General features: G+C 34.8%; 1 protein-coding gene across 18 annotated transcripts in view; it reads left to right on the plus strand.

The window, feature by feature from the left end:
• The window catches only part of RBM26 (RNA binding motif protein 26), an 84,283-nt gene that overhangs the window by 20,794 nt on the left and 41,415 nt on the right, over nt 1-22,074 (plus strand). For 10 of the 18 annotated variants that reach the window (XM_022576964.3, XM_022576970.3, XM_089899428.1 and 7 more), the window contains exons 2-11: nt 6,124-6,242; nt 6,860-6,996; nt 10,645-10,733; nt 11,404-11,621; nt 13,483-13,743; nt 14,446-14,685; nt 15,098-15,268; nt 15,614-15,769; nt 19,506-19,617; nt 20,682-20,841. In XM_022576964.3, the coding sequence (XP_022432672.1) occupies nt 6,124-6,242; nt 6,860-6,996; nt 10,645-10,733; nt 11,404-11,621; nt 13,483-13,743; nt 14,446-14,685; nt 15,098-15,268; nt 15,614-15,769; nt 19,506-19,617; nt 20,682-20,841 (1,663 nt within the window). The remainder of the gene's footprint in view (nt 1-6,123; nt 6,243-6,859; nt 6,997-10,644; nt 10,734-11,403; nt 11,622-13,482; nt 13,744-14,445; nt 14,686-15,097; nt 15,269-15,613; nt 15,770-19,505; nt 19,618-20,681; nt 20,842-22,074) is intronic. The other 8 variants (XM_022576976.3, XM_022576969.3, XM_022576975.3 and 5 more) reach the window with 4 other exon arrangements.

Consider the following 22,074-nt stretch of genomic DNA (forward strand, 5'->3'; position numbering starts at 1 on the left):
TACCTGATAATCTTATCTAGGATCTCCTCATTCATTCCTTCTCCTCCCTCCGTTTTCTTTCTTCCTCTTTTTTTCCCTTCATTCCTCTTCTTCTATAGTTTATCCCATTACCTGGCATTTTTTTCTCTTCGGAGCACTTGTTTATATGAGAATGGCTTCTGTGTGTGTATTGTCTGGCTACACAAGAATCCCTAGCAAGTTATCTGATAATGATATCCATTTACCATTCTGGTCATTTTCTAAGAATGTTTGACTTTGTTTATATATTTATAAAAGGTGGCACCTAGAAGTGAAAGCAGTGGCACTCCCTACTGCATGGGAGAGCTGCACTGTTTCCTCTCTGGTTATGATTTTCCTCCATTTCAATGCTTTATCTCATTTGACTTTTGTAAGTTGAAATACTTAGTTGCTTCCCCTTCACCCCACCTTCCACAGTGCTATTGGTAAGCCATGTCTTCTTTATTTTGTAGTTTCTGGTTTTTGTTGTGTTTTCCCTGCTCCCCTCCTTCTATGCCCTCACTGCTCCCACCCTCCTACCCCTAACACACACACAGAAGGATAATTGAAGTTGGAGCACTCTGTGGTCAGAATTGTACTTTATTGGCAGATTATGTTTTTGCTGGGCTTAGAAGTACTTATGGAACAGAGACTTAGTGGGAATTCAGCCTGTTTTCTAAGGTAGGAGTGAAGTTTGTCACTGTTTCAGTATTATTTCTTTGTCCTTAACATTTTCAAAATCTGATTCTTTTTTTCTCTTTCCCTGATCTGAAAGAAGATTTCAGCCCCACTTTTCTTTCACATGTTTCTAGAATGCTGGCAGTGTAGCAGAGGGTAAAGACTAGCTTTGACAAGATAATGTGTCATTCAAATCACAAACCTATCATCAGCAGTATCAACTGGTATAGTAAAGTACCTCGTGAACAATCTTGCTTACCATGGAGACAGTTTTTAAAAGTAACCCCTTACTATCAGAATATAGTTTTCTTTTGATTCAGTAATTTAAACATTTTTACTTCATTAATTTTGCATAGCAGGTTATTATTGCTAGATGTTCAGATGAAGTAGCATTGGTACTTTTAATTAAGATAAATAGAAAAGAGAACACACAGTTTGCCTTTTGTCCCTGATCCATAACATTTTGGTATATTATTAAACTTCTATGGTTCAGATTATTTTTTACTTAGCTATAATTTGTAACTACATACCTTTTTTGTTTTCAGAAGTTATTAAAATAAAAATGAAGTGGCTTCCTATAGGACTTAAGAAAAATTACCTCCCAAATGCATATTTACCTGTTCTGTTGTTAAATGTGAAATTGTAAACCTTGCTTCTACTATGTAATTTGCAGTCTAACAAATTTTAAAAAGTAATCTACCTTTCAGACTATTTTAAGTATTTAACATTTTTTTGTATGGTAGTTAATTCATTATGATTGTTGTGGCTTTTTTTGGTTCTTGATTTGGTTTGAATTGCTTCTAATAGAAGATGTTGAGCAAAGATTGTTCAGGAGTTTATCTTGCTGTTTTATAAAACTGTATTCTAGGCCACAATAATTTTTAAAAAATCGCAAAAGTCTTTCTCCACATTTTTAGCTGCTAACATTTTAATTCACTTTTAAAGTGTCCTGTTTAAAAAATAATGGAGGGAATGGAATAGATTTGGTGTTTAGCTAAGAGAAATGTAAAGTGACAGTTATTAGAAAGGCTGTTATTAAGTTGAAAATTCACTACAACAATCAAACCAATACTCAATCAGACTATAGCATTTGGACTCAATGTAGAGATTCTGAATTTGTTCATTAACAGTTGCAATAAAACTGTTTAGCACAGTGATAGTATTATGTATCACAGTGATTTCCAGTAAACTGAAGTATGTTCAGCTTGGTGTCTAGTTAGGTTAATGTTTAGTTGATTGTGCTTATTCAGGTTACCTAACATGAGAAAGTACTGTTTCATGGTCTCTCATGCAGTGTTACCAGATTGCCAGATATAAGTGTATCTGTAGATACATCATGAGGTTATTGTCCCATTTCTTCATGCTTATTTCATCACAGAGGCTGACCCCAGCCTCTCCAGTTTCTTTGAATTCGTTGTCCAGCTCTTTCCTATATCCTTATCTGTGGACTTTTTGCTAAAGGAAATTCCTTGTTTAATTGGTGTTTCAGAAAAATGGGAAAATTCATGGCCCATTGTCTCTGGAGTCATATCATCATCTTCACTAGCAATTAAGTGAAAAGCAGGCTCTAAAATTTTTCTCACAAAATTACCAACATGAATATTATCTTTAATATTGTGCATTTAATATTAATGCACAATATTAACGTTAGCATTATTAATATTAGCATTATTTAATAATGCTCATTGTGATAAACATGAAAAAATTAACTTACCACAAATCACTTTGTCTGCATTTAAAAAATTGTTGGTATAAATAAATATATTGAAATAAATTTCAAAGAGAAAGTGTTTAAAAATCTCATGTACCATTGAAATGATTTTATTTTTTCCTGTTTAGGTTATAACCCACTTCAAGTCTTTGTAAATAAATGGAAATAGATCTATGAGAAAAGTTGATATATAATTACTAACAGATTACCCTGAAACTTAACTTAGTAGCACAGCAGACATTTATCATCTCATGACATGTATCATTCCTGTGGGTCAGAAATTTGGAGCAGGTTAGCTAGGTATTTCTGGCTCTGAGTCTTTCATGAGATTGTGGTCAAGCTTTTGGTCAGTGCTGCAGTTGTTTCAAGGTTCCACTGGGTCTGTAGAATCGGCTTCCATGTTCATTCATGTATGGTTCTTGGCAAGAGACCTTAGTCCTCCCTGGAGTCCTCATTTCATAGCCACATGGTGCTCTCTGTAAGGCTGCTTGAGTGTCCTTGAAACATAGCAGCTGATTTCTCTAGAATATATATATAATTGCAAATGACCTAGATGGTGTCTGACCATAAACATCAGACACCATCACTTCTGCCGTATTCTGTTTGTTTAGAAGCAAGGCAAAGAATGGGGAATTGGGCTCTGCCTTTTGAAGGGAAGATTGAAGAGTTTGAAGTCACAGTCACCACAAAGATGTACACTAAGGAGTCTTAACATTATATGATAAATGCTGTACTAGTTCCTTAATAGAGTAATTCTCAACTCTGATACTGTATCAGACTTATCTGTACAGCTCTTATAAAACAAACAAAGCAAAATGCAGATGGTTGTATTAGACCTGTTGATTCACTTGCAGTCAGATTTTCCATAGGTGTTTCTACTGTGCAGCCAAAGCTGTCCAGTGTCTTTAAGATGTACTTTTTGATTCAGTGACATGTTACTGCTATAATTCTGTAAAACTGTTACATTCCAGATATGTATAGGAATTAAGACTTTTTGGTATATGTATTAAAGTATTTTCTAGCTTTAATGTGTATAAGTTCCTTATTAATATTCTAGCATTTGAACTTTTGGTAGAACATGTGGAATTTCTATTTTGTGTTTAGTATTGTTAGAGTTAAAATTGCTAATAGTTGTTACAATAAAGAGCGATAAAAATGAATTGAAGGATGTCATGTATCATGTATGTATCTGTTTTTCCTCAAATGAACTATTAGGTTATCCTATCTCTCCCCCTCATTTGTAGTCATCTCTCCCTACTGTAATTCCCTAATGTATTTGTCTTTTTTTTAAAACTGTAATTGGTAAGTCTTTTTGTGTCATCAGTATCCTTTGAAAATTTAATTTACTGAGCATTATTTATGTTACTGGCATGAAACTAAGAGAAGCTAAGCTGGGGGTGGATTCTAACTTGGGATTTTGCCAAGTTGGTGGCATAGAAGAAGAGTAGAAAGAAAGTGAGGCAAACATGGCTGAGGAATTTAGAGGTTGTTTGAAATAGTGGACTCTAAGGGGAGAGTACAGGAGGAAGTAAATTAGAGGAACTGTGCCTTGGACAGCAACTAAGGGAGGTATTGTAGGGGGCTTTTACTAGGATGGATAGGGAGTTGGTGGCTGTAACTAGATGTTTGTAGCAGTAAGTAAATTGGAGGTCTGGTTTTTGGGTAGCTCGTTGTAAGAAGCAATTTGGTGTAGTGGTTAAGAGAGCAGACTTTAGAGTAAGAAATTTAGGTTTAAATCTTGGTTCTGTTACTAATTTACATGTAGTCTTGGGCAGTTTGCTTAACTTTTTCCTGAGCCTCAGTTTCATCAGTAAAATGAGAACTAAATATAGAATGTAAAGTGTGGAGCAGTGTTCATGGCACAAATGAGGGTTCAGTAAATGTTAGTGCTTAGCTATTGCTATTATTTTATTATTATTTACCATAACTTGTAAAATGATCTTTAATTAAATAGGTAGCAACTTCAGCTTAGTTGAAAAACAATTATCTGCTTTTTAGCAATTGGATGGGCATGGTTTGGGCATCAAAAACTTTCCCTCTTCCCTCCTGACCCTGTTTCTTTTTCACTTCCTACTCCCTACCCCCATCAACAAATAACCGTAGTTACTTGTTTATACTTATAGCTATTCATTATTCAGACATAAGCCAACCCAAATATATAATCTCCTTTTCTTCCCACACAAATGGTAATACACTATACAAGCTTTTTCTCTATCTCGCTTTTTAAACTTAACAAATTGATAGGAAAATTTCTCCATGATATGAAAACTTCCTCATTCTTTTTTGTCTTTTTGCTGTATCCCATTCCCTTGTGTAGATTTAGTATACTTTCTTTTTCCAGTCCTCTGTAAATGGACAGTTGCAGATTTTTGGTTTTACAATCAGTGTGACACTGAATGACTTGTACACATATCATTTTGAACATGTAAGTATATCTGTAAAGTTAATTCATTGAAGTAGAATTGCTGGGTCAGTTGTATTTGTGATCTTTTTACTGCCATACCCTAGGAGCTACCAGTTTACTCTCAGCAGCAATAATGTATGAAAACTGATTGTTTCTGTCTTGCCTCCAGAATATGTTTCCATATATTTAGATTTTATCAACTTTATAACAGAAAAATGATATTTCAGTATAGCTTAAGTTTGAATTTATCTTATGGATGATGTTATATTTTTACTCATATTTAAGAATCATTTTTATTTCTTTTTCTGTTTAGTATTTCATTTGACTTTTAAGTCTTTTTTACATTCTTAAGTTTTTGCTTCTTTTGTATAATCAAATTACTCTTGTGCAATATATGGATTTTCTCTCATAATTCAAAAGGTCTTCATTACTCCAGAGTTGTAAAATAACTTTTTCTTGTTTTCTTCTAATACTTTAATGGTTTCATGTTTTTACTGTGGTATATGGAATAAGTTATGGGTCCAACTTAATTTTTTAGAAAGATAGCTGCCAAGTTTTCTTAGTACCATTTATTTTGTAGTTCATCCCTTCTTCCTTGACTTGGATGTCACCTTTATAAAATTTATGTTTCTATATATATTTGGGTCTATTTCTAAACTTGCTTTTCTTTCATTAAAATTCTGTATTGTGTGGTATGTTTTCAAGTTTCCCTTTATTGTCCTCTTTTTCAGGGTTTTTCTGACCATTATTTACCTTGTTCTGGGGGAGAATAGCCTCTTGGTATTTTTTTTTTTTTGCGGTACGCGGGCCTCTCACTGTTGTGGCCTCTCCCGTTGTGGAGCACAGGCTCCGGACGCGCAGGCTCAGCGGCCATGGCTCATGGGCCCAGCCGCTCCGCGGCATGTGGGATCTTCCCAGATAGGGGCACGAACCCGTGTCCCCTGCATCAGCAGGCGGACTCTCAACCACTGTGCCACCAGGGAAGCCCGCCTCTTGGTATTTTTATTGGTACCACACTAATTATTAGTTTTTGATGTTTTGGTGTTGTTTATAATTTGTTATAACTTCTTTTTTTAATAATAGAGCCTAATGAATCTTTAATACATGTATTAGTGTGTATTTGGCAGAATACTGAATGATGACTACATATACCATGTAAAGCATATTAAGATAAGGGAGAGAAACTTATATTTCTTCATTGCTTTCTATGTACCAGATGCTTTTTTACATATATTAACTCATTGAACTATCATGCTATTAGTTTGTAACTGGAATTCATAGAATGTGCAATTTTTTATGGTTAAATTTCCTTCAACATTGCTTTTTTCTTCAGCTGTGATGCAGATCCATCAGCCCTGGCAAAATATGTTCTCGCTTTGGTAAAGAAAGACAAAAGTGAAAAAGAATTAAAGGCGTTATGTATTGATCAACTGGATGTATTTCTTCAAAAAGGTAAGATCTTTGGTTTAAAAATACTAATTTAAAAAGTTATTTAAAATAAGATTCAGAGAGTGTTAAAGGAATTCACTAAGAGACAGACTCTAACTGTAACAAAGTTGAACAAATAGTATTATTACTGATTATATCCATAGCTTATTTATAATGGAAATCTTTTCTTTCATTAACATCCATATGCTTATTCTTAAAGAATGCTGTTATTTTTTTCTTAAGAGATTAAGAAAATGACTGAAAGATAGTACTGCTTAGGAACCTACTTTGGATGTTGTCTAGCACAGTGCTTCTCAAATTTTTTCACCTTGCCAGCATTTAGGTAATGATAATATTTCTGTTTGGCACACTAGGCAGGATACATGGAGACTAGTGATGGCTGGGAGCGACTGACCCAGAGGCTCTAGCCATTCTAGCCCTCAGCATCCTGAGAATTGAATGGATCGGTATTACCATGGGACTTGTGCCATAGCACACTGGTTGGGAAGCTGTTGGTCTTAGTATAATTTTTAGATTTATAAAAAATCAAGGCATATTTCATCATACTGATGTGGAGAAGTAGAGAATAAATATCTTAGCAAATGTTTTTTAATCTATGCTGGTTTTGGTTTTATTTTTAGAGACGCAGATATTTGTGGAAAAACTTTTTGATGCTGTGAATACAAAGAGTTATCTACCTTCTCCAGAGCAGCCATCATCAGGAAGCTTAAAGGTAGAATTTTTTCAGCACCAAGAAAAAGATATAAAAAAAGAAGAGGTAAGAATTTGTGTTAAACTTTACATGTTCTTTAAAAACATATTTGGAGTGATTAAACTGAGTTTTATTTTTTTTAATTTATTCTTAGTTTTATTTATTTTTATCTGTGTTGGGAGTCCTCAAGACCACCTCCAGGTTTGATTATTTCACTAGGAGTACTCACAGAACTCAGAGCATATAGTCATACTCATGGCTATGATTTCTTACAGTGAAAGGATACAAAGCAAAATCAGCAAAGGGAAAAAAGTATATGGTGCAAAATCTGGGGAAAAACAGGAACAGATTTCCAGAGGTTTCTTCCAGTGGAGTCAAAGAAGATGCACTTAACAAGTAGTGACAACATGTGTGAACCAGGGACGCTCATTAGAGACACAGTGCCCAGGGTTTTTATTTAGCGCTCGTTACATAGGCATCTTCAGCCTTATATGTACCAAAATTCCAGACTCTGAGGAGGAAAGCAGATGTTCAGCATAGACCATATTGTTTATCCAGACAGTTTAGGCATAGTGAGCTATTGTTATCAGGGAATGATGTGAACCTTCCAGAAATTGTTTGCAGATGCCAGCTAAGGGCTTACCTTATCAGCAGGTCTTTCTAAAGATAACAGTCTCAGGAGTGCTTTTAACTCTTTTCTGCACAGTATTTATAGGTATGGACTCTTATTATCTGTGTTCTATGAAAACAGTTAGATTGTCAGTAGATCTGTTTGCTTCTGCCTACATGCATTTTGTAGGGGACTTTTTTTTTAAAATAGATTTATTTATTTATTATTTATTTTTGGCTGTGTTGGGTCTTCCTTGTTGCACACGGGCATTCTCTAGTTGTGGTGAGCGGGGGCTGCTCTTCGTTGCAGTGCACGGGCTTCTCATTGTAGTGGCTTCTCTTATTGTGGTGCCCATGCTTCAGTAGTTGTGGCACACGGGCTTAGTTGCTCCACGGCACGTGGGATCTTCCCAGACCAGGGCTCGAACCCGTGTCCCCTGCATTGGCAGGCAGATTCTTAACCACTGCGCCACCAGGGAAGCCCTGTAGGGGACTATTTTTAAGGTAGTCAAATAAAAGGACCTTCACAGGGCAATGTAAATGACTTCATACTTTAAGAGGTGTTTACCTTTCATACAAGATTACCCTCTTGTTTAATAATCATATAATAGTTCAAATTTCCTCAGTTTGATGTTTAAAGCTTGTAATTTTAACAAAAATAATCGTTGACAATTAAGCTATTAATATAATATATCCATGGTTAGCCTAGTTTTAGGTCAAACAAATCTTGGTTAAATTTTTACCACCGTTTGGGGCTTCCCTGGTGGCGCAGTGGTTGAGAGTCCGCCTGCCAATGCAGGGGACATTGGTTCAAGCCCTGGTCCGGGAGGATCCCACATGCCGCGGAGCAATGAAGCCCGTGTGCCACAACTACTGAGCCTGCTCTCTAGAGCCCACGAGCCACAACTTGAGCCTGAGTGCCACACTGCTGAAGCCCGCACGCCTAGAGCCCGTGCTTTGCAACAAGAGAAGCCAGCCAATGAGAAGCCTGCGCACTGCAACGAAGAGTAGCCCCTGCTCGCCGCAACTAGAGAAAAGCCTGTGCACAGCAACAAAGACCCAATGCAGCCAAAAATAAAAATAAATAAAATAAATTAATTTAAAAAAATTTTTACCACCGTTTTGTGACCTTGAAGTTATTACTTTTCCAACCCTTAGTTTACTCAGCCGTGAAATGGAAATATTATAGGGCTGTTGTGAGGAATAGTAAAATAAGGTCTGTGAAGCACTTGGCAGAGTGTGTGGCGCAAAGTAGGTTCTCAGTAAATGATAGTTGCTATTATTGTTGAGACATTGTTGTGTGGTGGGTGTGGTTGTGGCCTTTGGTTTTTTTTCACCTGATACTCTGTTTTTTTCCAGATTATATAAGTAATATATGTTCGTTATATTTACATATGTGTTATATAATAATATTTACGTATGTATGATATGTATTGTAATTTACATATGTATTTACATATGTATTATATAATTCTCAAATGTATTTTTGTCTCTGTATATCTGAACATATTTGCACACATGTATATATATATATATAGTTACATGCACATATACATAAGACACCCCCATCACTTCTGTCTTCAGAGGAAGACCAGAAATAATTTTATAACTGCATGTTTTGTACCTAACGGTATAGGGGGTCTGTTAGTAAGGAAGAATGGGATAGTGGATATTGTCTTGGCAACTGCTTATGCAACATAGAGATATACAATAATTTATTTAAATTTTACCCATTGATGGAAGTCTGGATTGGTTCCAGAATTTTTTCCAGATAATTGCAAATTATATTTTAATTCTTGGAAATCTTGAGTAAATCACGGGCTCTTTGTTTGAGAAGCAGTAAGCCTTAGTCTTACATCTGTTGATATAATAATATTTCACCACAGTTGTCTTGAGCAGTTGTGAAGGATATTTATCCCTCATCTTTCAGAACCGAAATGTCAGATGGCAGTCTGGACTTTAAATGCTGTGGGTGTTGTGAAAGTTAGCAGTTGGGCAGGTACCATGGAATGTGACAGTCTGTCAACCTAACTTATTTACAAGAGTGCATGGAAGCAAACTGAAGGGAAAAAGTGCATCAGGAGGGTTTTTTGTTTTGTTTTGTTTTTGCAGGGGGGAAGGTTGAAATGGATAGGAAGAGTAGAACAAAAAAAGTACTTACAAGAAAGAAAAAGGCAAACTGTTAAAAGAAGGCTTTTAAGTATTATTTCTCAGAGTTTGGTCTGTTGATAGGATTTCCATTTAATTTATCATCCAGTGTGAGACACTTGACAGTGAGAGGCTTTTACCCAAAGGAATGCTGAAACAGCTGGCATAAACTGGGACATATTTATGCTATCTGTAGACTATGTGCATAAGAATATCTTAGGGTTTTTATTAAACATGCAAAATCTTGAGCCGTATCATATTTACAGAAGCTCATGTTCAATATTTTCTGAATTTGTTTATCCTCTGAATCCTTTTTTCTCTAATAACACCTCTTAATGTCCTGTGGAACCAGTTTTTTGGGCAGCATGGAAAACTGGTCTACAGAAAGTAGCACTGATCAAGGAAATGTTTTTCAGGGCTGCATTATATTAATTATATAATATGAATTGTAGGAAAGAGGAATGTATAGCTGTCATACTGCTGTGAGAAACTAGGGAACTGTTTTCACTTGTTTGTTTATTTTCACAGGTATTTTTTTCTCAAATGTTTTCTTTTTCTATGACTTGGTTAGTTCTAATGCATTCTCCTTTAGTCCCTAATGTGTTTGGTGCCAGATCAAATCCATGAAACCAAAACTTGAATGGACTTTTGAAAGAAGGAATAAAATTGGCTTTCCATTAATGATGTGTAAAATGAGGACACTTGCTTAAAATGTTTTTCTTGCTACTGTTATCTAAGATAAGCATTTATGAATTTCTTTACCATTCACTTTAACTTTCAGCAAGCCTGTCTTTTATTGTTAAATTAAATGATTGTACTTAGAAGACATTATTTTGTTTAATGCTTTCACAAGAAGACTCTGTTGCTCATATTTTAATATCAGTTAAGTCATTGAAACAGTAACATGGCAAGGAATAACTGTTGTTAACCTTGCACACATTTTTCTTTGTGTATCAGATCACAAAAGAGGAAGAACGAGAGAAGAAGTTTTCTAGAAGGCTAAATCACAGTCCTCCTCAGTCAAGCTCCCGATACAGAGAAAATAGGTGATTGATTCTTTGAACCATGTTCAATGTTTAGACATTGCTTTTATTTTATATGAATATTTAGACTTGATTTTCTTTTACATAGGGGTAAGTAATATCTACTCTTTTATTGGTCTAGGAAAGTGATAACTCACTCCTTTTCTACCAAGAATATCTAGGTGAGATTTGTTGGTCCTGGAAGTGAGATTTAGAACAGTGCTCAGCATATGTTTGTTATTGTTATTATTTTTATTCCTAACTGCAAATTCCAGTGAAGTCTTAATGTGAGACCTTTTTTGCCCAAAGTTTCCCTTTAGAGTAAATACATTATTTTTCCCATTAAGGCTTCAAAAGCATTTAGAGTGCAGTGCATGTAATATATGCCTATAAGTATGAGACTGTGTACAAGACAATATATACTACAGGACATATGTACAGATCCCTTAATGTATAGAAGCATTTGTGTATAAAATGAAGACTTCAAAAGAGTTCTTTTTTTCCTTAGGGGTTTTAGAGTACTTTAGCAGGTCATGTTCAGGTTTTCAGTTTTTTGAGTTTCCTATGTTTGTATTCTGATGGTGGGATAAAGAATCATGGTGGTACAAGAATAAAATAGAACTTTTGCCTATAATTGGAGTTTTTCCTGTATCCACTTAAATATTTTCATAAAAGTGATCATATATTTCTTTAGAAGTCGTGATGAGAGGAAAAAAGATGATCGTTCTCGCAAAAGAGATTATGATCGAAACCCTCCTCGAAGAGATTCATACAGAGACCGGTACAATAGAAGACGAGGGCGAAGTCGCAGTTACAGCAGGAGTCGGAGTCGAAGTTGGAGTAAAGAGAGGCTTCGTGACAGGGATAGAGATAGAAGCAGGACTAGAAGCAGAAGCAGGACCCGAAGCAGGGGTAAATAATCCACATATCTGTATATTTTGGTTGGCACTTTCATTGTGAAAAAAATTCTGTATTTGAGGGTTTTAAAAATTGTTTTAATTTTGTCAATGTTATCTTTATTTTCTTCTATTTTGATGTATTTTGTGAGTCCAAGTGAATGCTTTTTAAAAATTTCTTTAAAAATTTTTATTTTATACAAATTAAAGCCACAATGAATTACCACTGTACACCCATCAGAATGATTGAAATTAAAAAGACTTGCTTTACCCAGTGTTGGTGAGGATGGAGATAAGCTGGAACTCTTTGGAAAACACTTGAACAGTATCTTAAAAATGTTAAGCCTATACCTACCAAATGATCCAGTCAGTCATTCCACTCCTAGGTGTTTACTTAAAAGAAATGAAAGTGTATTTCCACACAAAGACATACACAGATGATCATGGCAGCTTCATTTGTTATAGCCAAAAGCTAGAAATAATCCAAACGTCCATCAACAGGTGAATGGATGAACCAATTATGGTATATCCATAGAATGGATAAAAAGGAAAGAACTATTGATACATGTAGGAAAATGCATGAATCTCAAAATAATTATGCTGATTGAAAGAAGCCACACAAAAAAGTGTGTGTGTGTGTGTGTGTGTGTGTGTGAGAGAGAGAGAGAGAGAGACACAGAGACATAGAATTTTAGAAAATGCAGACTAATCTATGATGACAGAAAACAACTCAGTGGTTGCCTGGGATAAAGTAAAGGAGGGATGGATCATAAAAGGGAACAAGGATACTTTTGGGGGGTGATGAGTATGTACAGTATATACCTTATTTTGATTGTGATGTTTGGTTTCACAGGTGTATACATAGATAAAAATTCATTAAATTGTACATTTTAAGTATGTTCAGTTTATCATATATCAGACCTCAAAACTATGAAAACAGTTAAAAATTTTCATTTCAGATGTGTGAGTTTACAGGAGTGTCTCATTTCCAACATGCATATTTTTCTTTCAATGTGTATTATTGAAAGGGATATATTGCAGGCAGTAGAACAACTAAACACCTTAAGAGTAAAACACCTTTACTCAACTTAGATTTTTACTACCCTTGCGAACTTTATTGTATAGTTACTTTTAGTCTTTAGGAAATAATATTTATGGCTTTTGTATAAGCCCTGTATTTCTCTGTTACTCTTAGAGTTTTTCCCTGCCCTGTGATCTAGGTGTATTAGGCCTTTCTGCACATTGCTTCACTTAACTGATCTCCTTAATGTCTTTTCTCTTTCCTTGGTAAATTTTCTTTTCTTGGCCCAGTTAATTTCTTTGTGTTTATTATGTACTCCTTTTTCTTCCTCTGTACACATCCATTCTCATCTTCAACAAATAGTGTTCAGTGTATAAAGCCATGCTAGGACCTTTGAATGGATGACAACTAAATATTCACCACAGAAAAAATAACCATACTTGTATATTTTGTTTTGTTGGCTAAAGTTATGCATACTAAGATTGCAATGAAGAAAATTTTAAAATTTTCTGCTAAGTAAAGCTCAAAGAAAAATCTCATTAAGTACAGCAAGTTTATGTGTGATTTTTTAGTTTAGGTCATATTGAAAAGAAATTGCTTATCTTGGAACATTGTATATACATTGAATAGTTTTTAAAAGGAGGATTGTGTAAAATTTGAACTTTTTCTCTATGTTTAGCAAAAATATTGGGTTGGCCAAAAAGTTCATTTGGGTTTTTCCATAACGTCTTATGGAAAAACCCAAACGAACCTTTTGGCGAACCTAATATCTATTTCTTAGCTTGGGGACATGTGTGTTTTTTGTTTTTTTGTTTAATAGAGTGTAGTTTTATAAGTCATTTATATTTTGTTGCAGAAAGGGATCTGGTAAAACCTAAATATGACCTGGATAGAGCAGATGCATTAGAAAACAATTATACTCCAGTCTCTTCGGTACCTAATATTTCATCTGGCCACTACCCTGTACCTACTTTGAGCAGCACTATTACAGTAATTGCTCCTACTCATCATGGTAATAATACTACCGAAAGTTGGTCTGAATTTCATGAAGACCAAGTGGACCATAACTCGTATGTAAGACCACCAATGCCAAAGAAACGGTGTAGAGACTATGATGGTAAGCCTGTCAACTATTTCATGAGGTATCAAATTAATATTTCCAGCTGAGTAACCTCTGTAAATTTAGGTTATACACACTCAAAGACTTATTAACCTATTGGAAATAGTGGGAAATTAGTTTTAAGCACTTCATGAATTCCTCAGTATATTACTGAAGTCTTCATTAGTCACCACTGACTATTGAATATTAATTTAAAGATAGTGTTTATTTGCACCAAGTCTTAACATATTTCTGGAATTTGCCAAACAAGAGTAATATCTACTGAGTTACCTACCAGGGAATTGGCTACTGAAACATTCTTGACAAAACTTACTTCTTTAGAAATCAGTGGTTATTAGCATGTAAGTAAAACCTAGAAATGTGAATATCACCTATATAAACATTTTATAAATGAATTGAAGACTCTTTAAGATTTTACTGTAAAAGTTTTGTAAACTATTAAAGCTGTATCATGTTGCTAGCTGGGTATACTCATTTTAATTTGGTAATATATTTTTTAGTGGGTATGTTAGCTATATTTTCACTTAATATATATTTTATATTACTGGAAATGAGTAGGTAGCTCTTGTGATATGGTTACTTATATTTGCCCAATATTAAAAATATTCCTATTTTTAAATATCTCCACTTTTTTTAACTTAGAGAAAATGTATATGTCCAGCAGTTTTCATATTTCTTTCTAATTGTTCTTCCTCACAGAAAAGGGTTTCTGTATGAGAGGAGACATGTGCCCTTTTGATCATGGAAGTGACCCGGTAGTTGTAGAAGATGTCAATCTTCCTGGTATGCTGCCTTTCCCAGCACAGCCTCCTGTTGTTGAAGGACCACCTCCTCCTGGACTCCCTCCACCACCACCAATTCTTACACCCCCACCTGTGAATCTGAGACCCCCAGTGCCACCGCCAGGCCCATTACCACCCAGTCTACCACCTGTCACAGGTAAGTAAATATGTTTGCCTATACTTATTATCTATCCATAGTCTTTTATAAAAGTTGATAGTTTGATGCTTGATTTTGTTAAAAGTATCTAAAGTAATCCTATAGATGCCTGTTAGGAACTAAGAGTAAGATGCTCCCATCTGGAATATACTCCTTATTTTTCAGACTGTGCCAAACCTATGGTTTACTGTGGTTTAGGGTGGCCCTGAATTATGCATGTTACTGATGAATCCCAGCTATCTGTAGTCCTTTATAGCTTAAGACAAACCTGTTTTGGAATACATTAAATGAATATTTTACCCTGAAAAACTCATATAGTTGTAAGAGCTTGGTGTTTGTAGATATTATAATTTGCTAAAGGAGAATATCACGTTTGGATATACAATAACTTATTTTATTTGTTTGCTTTCAGATGATATTTCTTATTCTTTGGTTTTGACAGGACCACCACCTCCACTTCCTCCTTTGCAACCATCTGGCATGGATGCTCCCCCAAACTCTGCGACCAGCTCTGTTCCTACTGTGGTAACAACTGGCATCCATCACCAGCCTCCTCCTGCTCCACCCTCTCTTTTTACTGCAGGTGCGGTTTTGGCCCTCTGTGTATTAATAATGTAGTATAGTTTAGAGAAGAGTTTTAGGTGAGGAATTTAAAAATGTCTAGAGAGTGAATTGCTCTATCAAGTCTGTTTTTCTTACTAAAATTCTATGGAATAAAATGTAGACATGGTGAATGCACATTAAATATAAGTTCTCAGTTACACTTTTTAAAAAACTAAGTTTTTAATATTTAATTTTTATAAGACTATTTTTAAAAATACATATGCACGTTAGTTATGAATTAGTAATATGTTACGTAGTTGACTTTTTCTATTATCAGTATAAAAAAATTACCAAGAGGAGTTTTATAATTGTTTTTTAATTGCAGTTTTTGTATTACCAGATACATATGACACAGATGGTTACAATCCTGAAGCCCCAAGCATAACAAACACTTCCAGACCAATGTATCGACACAGAGTGCATGCGCAAAGGCCTAACTTGATAGGACTAACATCAGGGGATATGGATTTGCCACCCAGAGGTACTATGATGAATCTTTTCTTCTTATCATTTTCATAATATCAAGAGTGGCAAAGCATTTGAAAAGAACAGTCAGTCCTGTGTTTATTGGAGTTGAGTAAGGGATGATACTTATGTTTGTTCCTTGGATCCTTTGGTCTCACATGAGAGAAAAGGTAATGTGTGGTACCCTATTTGTGGTGTTGGTGACATTTTATTCTGTCATCCAAGGGGAAAGGAATTTCCCCAAAGTCCTTATTTTCTAGCTTTTTGGGGGTATATGCTATCATTTGCAGTCTTAATTGGTTCATTTAAACTCTTTAAGAATAATGCTTTAATTCCTAAAGATAAATTCTTTTGTAGTTTAGATCATGAAATTAGCTTACAAATTTAATGCTTGATACATATTTTATTTTTGTTTGCTTTTGACATGTTAGAATTTGATACTGGTTTGCTTATAATACTTTAAGCAAAAAGAATTATATTTTAGAAAGTGACTTGTTAGCTTTTAAAATTTTCTTAGAGGAGACAGACTTTTTGGTATAATTTCTAAGTGGGAGAAGAAGATAGAATTTAGACTGGTCCACAAGCCAGGGCAGGAAAAGTGCTATACAGAGGTGCAAACTGATACAAAGGTTCAGAGGAGGGAGAGTTCACATTAATTTGAAAGATGGAGCAATGTTGTCAGACATTATAGAAAATATTATACAGGCCAATAAAAATATATCTTTTTTCCTAACTACTTCAACTAACTTTTAAATCCCATTTTCTTTCCAATCTTTCCTTGCCATCTTTTATTTCTAGTAAAAAAAAAAAAAAGTCATGCATTGTCAGTTGTGAATAAAAGTCCAACTTGTTTAAATAAGTAACAGTCTGTACCTAATGTGGTTTAGTAAACTTGTGTTTACTTACACTTTGCACTTTTTTTGTTTGTTCATTAGAAACTGTCAGATTCTGAGCATCTACTTTGAGTGTTCAGAGAACTTTCTGTGGTGGAGGACTGAGGAACATTTTAATTTCTATCCTGTGAGATCACAGGACAACATTTCATGTGGATGTCCCTTTCCTCCCACACCTTTTAAAGTCTCCTTGAGGCATTCTAATGACTTTCATTAATAACAGCAATAGAAAAAAGGTTTCTTAACAATTTTTACGTAAGGGAAATAAGATTGTTTGTAATTGAAAAGTAGCCACTTAAGATTATGGCTGTTCATGGTATTTACTCATCCCTTGAGTGTCTCCTACCTGACTAGTTCAGAGAAAACCCCTTCCTTCTTTGGGTCACTACTTAGCACTCATTTTCTTTTCATTATACCAGTATTCCTTGCTCTTGCTGGAACCTCTGACATCAAATCATCTCTTTCTTACCTTGCTGCTTTGGAGTGGCATAAATGTATGCCACTATAGATCAACATTTATTAGACCCATCCCAAATCTAGGACAGTTTTTTGCTGGTGATTGAGAGAAGACAGAAGGATCAAACCCCTTGCACATAAATCTTACCATATAGAAGTTGGAATTATGGTAATTTCAGCTCCACATGCATGTAGTTACAAGTTACAGGAAATGGCTCTATTGAGATATAAATGTCTGGTATGCCTACTTAGAAATTTGAATGCCTTTTCTTATAGAATCATTATACATAATGATTATTTTATTACTTTTTAAATTTCTTTAGGTACATCATGTACTATTTCTGTAAGCTGGTTTAGGAATATATTTTCCATTAATAACATTGTTTTTATGTACCAGACAACTGATTTAGCAAACCATTTAAATTGAGGATGACCTATACTTTTGTTGCCTTATCTTTTTTCAGTCCTCCTCCCCTCAAAATGTTCTCATCTATTGCCCATTTGGTTTGAAATTTACTGGCCTGGATTGGGACATATACATAATTAAAAGTTTATAATATTGTTCATTATATAATTATTATACATTTCTAATAGCCTATAGATGGCCTCATTTACATTTGTCACAGACTATTATGTGATAACTATATTTTTATGCTTCATACTTTCAACTTTATAGGAAATTATTGTTATTAAACAAATGAAAAAACTTTAGGCCTTTTGATGCCTTGGAATCAAAAAAGTGATAATTGTACTTTCTAGATTTCTAAGGCAGTGGAGAACTTGATAGACACTCCCTTGACTGGATATAGATAGGTAGGAAGAAGGGCTAAGTGGTTTTTCATTTGCCATCAACAAAACCAGTGCTGAAAATGCTAAGCAGAAAAACAATTTATTAAAAAGATATCAGGGGAAAACACAGTAAATACAACTAATAGACACATTTACTAATTGTATATCAAGAGGAACTTGCTTCTGTGTGTTAAGCACTCCTTTTAAATAAATAACAGTGAAAGAGAATATGAGTGAGAGAATACAGATGAGTTGGAGCAAACACATCACTGCCTTTCTTGGTGAACCTTCAGATAAAGAACATATTAAAGTACAAAAGGATATTGGATAGCTCAGAGACTCTTTAAAAGGGCTAGTGAACATGTTTAGGAGGCAGGAATATGGCCAGAAATTCTGTTGCAGAACTGGTCCTGTGAAGATACCACTTGGCAAAGAAACTACAACTTGCACTGTGAATGCCAGCAATGCCAGATACTGGATGTTTCCACCTGATCTGCTGTACAGATGTGGGATAAGTCAGAGTTAGCCAGAAAAAGGGGGTCAATAAAGCACATATATCCTGTGCTACTTTTGTGAAACTGGAAGATCTTTTTGATTAGGAACAGAGGGAGTAAGGGATATGGGGGTGGGGAGATAGGAGGCCAATTAAAGGCGTTTGAAAAATTCTAGAAAAGAGATGATAAGTAGCTAGACTAGGGTAGTAACAGTGGGAAGTAAGAGATTTAAGTTTAGTGGAAAGAGTTGACAACACCTTTAATTTATTGAATTTGGGGACTTAGAATGGGGGTAATGGAGAAGGTGAAATGAAAGACACCAGGTTTCTGTTTTGGATAATTGGGCAGATGATTATGTCATTCATTGAGAGGAAGAACAGATTTGGATCTCCTGCATGGAGGTTATAGTGGTAGCCATAAGAGAGACTGTGCTGAAACAGATCCTAAGTTCTTTTGGTTATATGTTTAGAAATACTCAGAATAGGAGTTATATAACCAATTTATCCATCTTTTAAGAAAGGAGTTTTAAAATATATTTTTTCCGTGTGGACTAATGTTAGCATGTTTTAAACTTTGGCGTCATTTGGGAATAACAGGTTAAATGTAGTTTTGTGTTTGTCAAACTCCATCTAAGTGTATGTAAAATGTTGAAAGTAGCACATATTTACAGCTCTTTTGCACTGCATTTCAATGTTGAATATTTACCTTTTTTAATTTAACATGATTTTATTTTGTTAATATGCTGATGTTTAAATAAGCAACTCATTTCAGTCACAACTCCAAGTTATTGAGTCTTAGGGTTACTAGACTAGTGTTAAATTTTAAATCTTGTAGATTGTGCATTTAATTTCAAAACTATAAACTCAGCCCCAAGATGATTTATTTATTATTAATTTGACATATGAGAATTACTGATTATTGTTCAGTTAAGTGTGAAAGGAATTCAAAATAAGTTAAAATCCCTTAGATGACTGTATTTAGATGTACATATATTTCTATTTCTTCTAAAATGTATATTTGGACAAAAATCCAGAACTTTGTTTTTAATGCAGATTTAAGGAAGTGGCTACGATTAACAGAAAATATTAATCTATGCTTTCTTTTCTTTTGTTTCAAACAGAAAAGCCTCCTAATAAAAGCAGTATGAGGATAGTAGTGGATTCAGAGTCAAGAAAAAGAACCATTGGTTCTGGGGAGCCTGGAGTTCCTACAAAGAAGACTTGGTTTGATAAGTAAGCTGGCAGGGGAAATTGAGGAATTTTATTATGCAGTGATCTTTAGGATCGTTGCAGTATTATTGTGACAGTATAGTGGTCTCTTTCAAAATAAAATTTATTCTGTAGGCAGTCCCCAACTAAAGTGTATAGTATTTGTTTTCTAAAAATATGTAAGTTAGTTGTCTGGTACTTGGAAGGTACTTTCTTATAGAAATGGTGTGGTGGTTGAGCACATAATTTTTCCTATTTGTACCTCCCCCTACCTTCACAAAAACAACAACAACCCACCCCTTAACTTAGCAATGTTGTCGAATACTAGCTGTTTAAAGGATAGTCATGAGCCTACTCTTAGGGAAGGAAGGAAGGGTTAGGTATGAGAGGAGGCTTTACATGTGGGCAGTTCCTGTTAGGAGTTAGAAAGCAGCCTTTGTGGGGGTAGGGGAGGCTGTGTGTTTGATGATTCATTTACAAATTTGCATGTTTGAGGAAAGACTGAGATCACACTTTTAGAGCTTTAACATATGTTTAATAATGGATAATTTCTAGTTCTGTTTCTGCCTTTAATTCTGTGATTTAGGGCAAGCAATGTAACCTCCCTGGGCCACAGTTTTGACCCCCTTTCTTCAAGTGTCAAACGTATGGTCTACAATTCTGACTTTTTTTTTTAATTGGAAGGAGGTCGAGACAGTCATTTCTTGCTTTTAATCAATGTTTTGAAGTAGGAAATATCTCAGTAAGTTAGCCTTTGCAGAAATGGCAAAGGTTATATAGGCAAATTGACTCAAAGAGGGTGCTAAGAACTTTTCTGCTAAGAATTTTAAGTAGGAGTGGAATAGAAGTGGAAAGGAACAAATGATGAGGAAGAAACCTTCTCATTTGGCTTCCATAAAAGATAATGAACACTACTCATTTGGAAACTTCATTTTTTGAGGAAAAAAAAAATTCCCTTTATCAACTAGCAATTTCCATTTTGAAAAAAAAATTGAACTTAAGTTGCAAAACTTTATTCCTTTGTACTTGATAGGGATCAGGATTTATAAATGAATGTATTGTATTAATTAACTTGATTTTTGTTACAGGCCAAATTTTAATAGAACAAACAGCCCAGGCTTCCAGAAAAAGGTTCAGTTTGGAAATGAAAATACCAAACTTGAACTTAGAAAAGTTCCTCCAGAATTAAATAATATCAGCAAACTTAATGAGCATTTTAGTCGATTTGGAACCTTGGTTAACTTACAGGTAAGAGCTTTGAAGTGATTCTGTTGTCTCTGCTTAATTATCTAGAGAGGGAATCTTAATATAGTAAGAAAAATAGTTTTATAAGAAAATATTATGGAAACTTTGGTAATATTTTAAGTTTAGAAAATTGGATATGAAGTGAAACTTTTTATTTTAGGAAAATGTGTGATTTTGAATAACCTATTTACTTTCAAAAGGCAGGAGACTTGATTGATCTTATTATACACTTTTTACCTAATAGAGATTATCATAAAATTACAGCAAAGTTAAATAACCACAGTGGTAAAATCTAATCTTAAAGTAGTTTTCATTTCCTTAGTTTCACATTAGCAGAATGCTTCAGTCAGATTTATTTTTGCTGCCCCTATGGTGGGACACATTTAATAGATACTTTGGGGGCCCATATACCAGGTAATCCATAATCAGTTTAAACATTTACTTTTTTCTCTTCCACTTTTGAACATCTTTTAAGATAAATATCAGTGTAATTTGTATTTGATTTCCCCTAAAATTAGACCTTGGCTTAGGTATATGTTACTTGTGAGGTTATTTAGTATTGAGTTTACATTATGTAATATGTTGAAAGTTCAAATAATGTTGGGCTTCTTCTCCAGTTTGTGCAGCATTCTTTTGAACTAAATTATTTCCCATAATTGGATAAGAATAAATGTTAGTACAGCTTAAGTTGATATTTGGAAAAATTTGTTTTCTTTCCATTTAAAAAATAATATTATAAAAGTAATAGATGAGGAACTTCCCTGGTGGTGCAGTGGTTAAGAATCCACCTGCCAATGCAGGGGACACGGGTTTGATCCCTGGTCCAGGAAGATCCCACATGCCGCGGAGCAACTAAGCCCGTGCGCCACAACTACTGAGCCTGCACTCTAGAGCCCACGAGCCACAACTACTGAGCCCGCGTGCCTAGAGCCCGTGCTCCACAACAAGAGAAGCCACCGCAATGAGAAGCCTGCGCACTGCAAGGAAGAGTAGCCCCAGCTCGCCGCAGCTAGAGAAAGCCCTCAGGCAACAACGAAAACCCAACGCAGCCAAATCAGTCAGTCAGTCAATCCCTAAAATGAAAAGAAAGTTCAACAAAAAAGGGTGGGGCAGTAGAGATTTACATAGAATTTAAAGAAAATGTGTTCAGCTCTCTGTCTCTTCCATTCTTCTCATATATACCCATAATATTATTACTTTATTGGTAACAATTTACCATGTGTTATTTTGGATTTT

The sequence above is a fragment of the Delphinapterus leucas genome, chromosome 18, assembly GCF_059928025.1.
Source record: "Delphinapterus leucas isolate spDelLeu-1000000601 "Yukka" chromosome 18, BTC_Dleu_Yukka2, whole genome shotgun sequence".
NCBI lineage: Eukaryota > Metazoa > Chordata > Mammalia > Artiodactyla > Monodontidae > Delphinapterus > Delphinapterus leucas.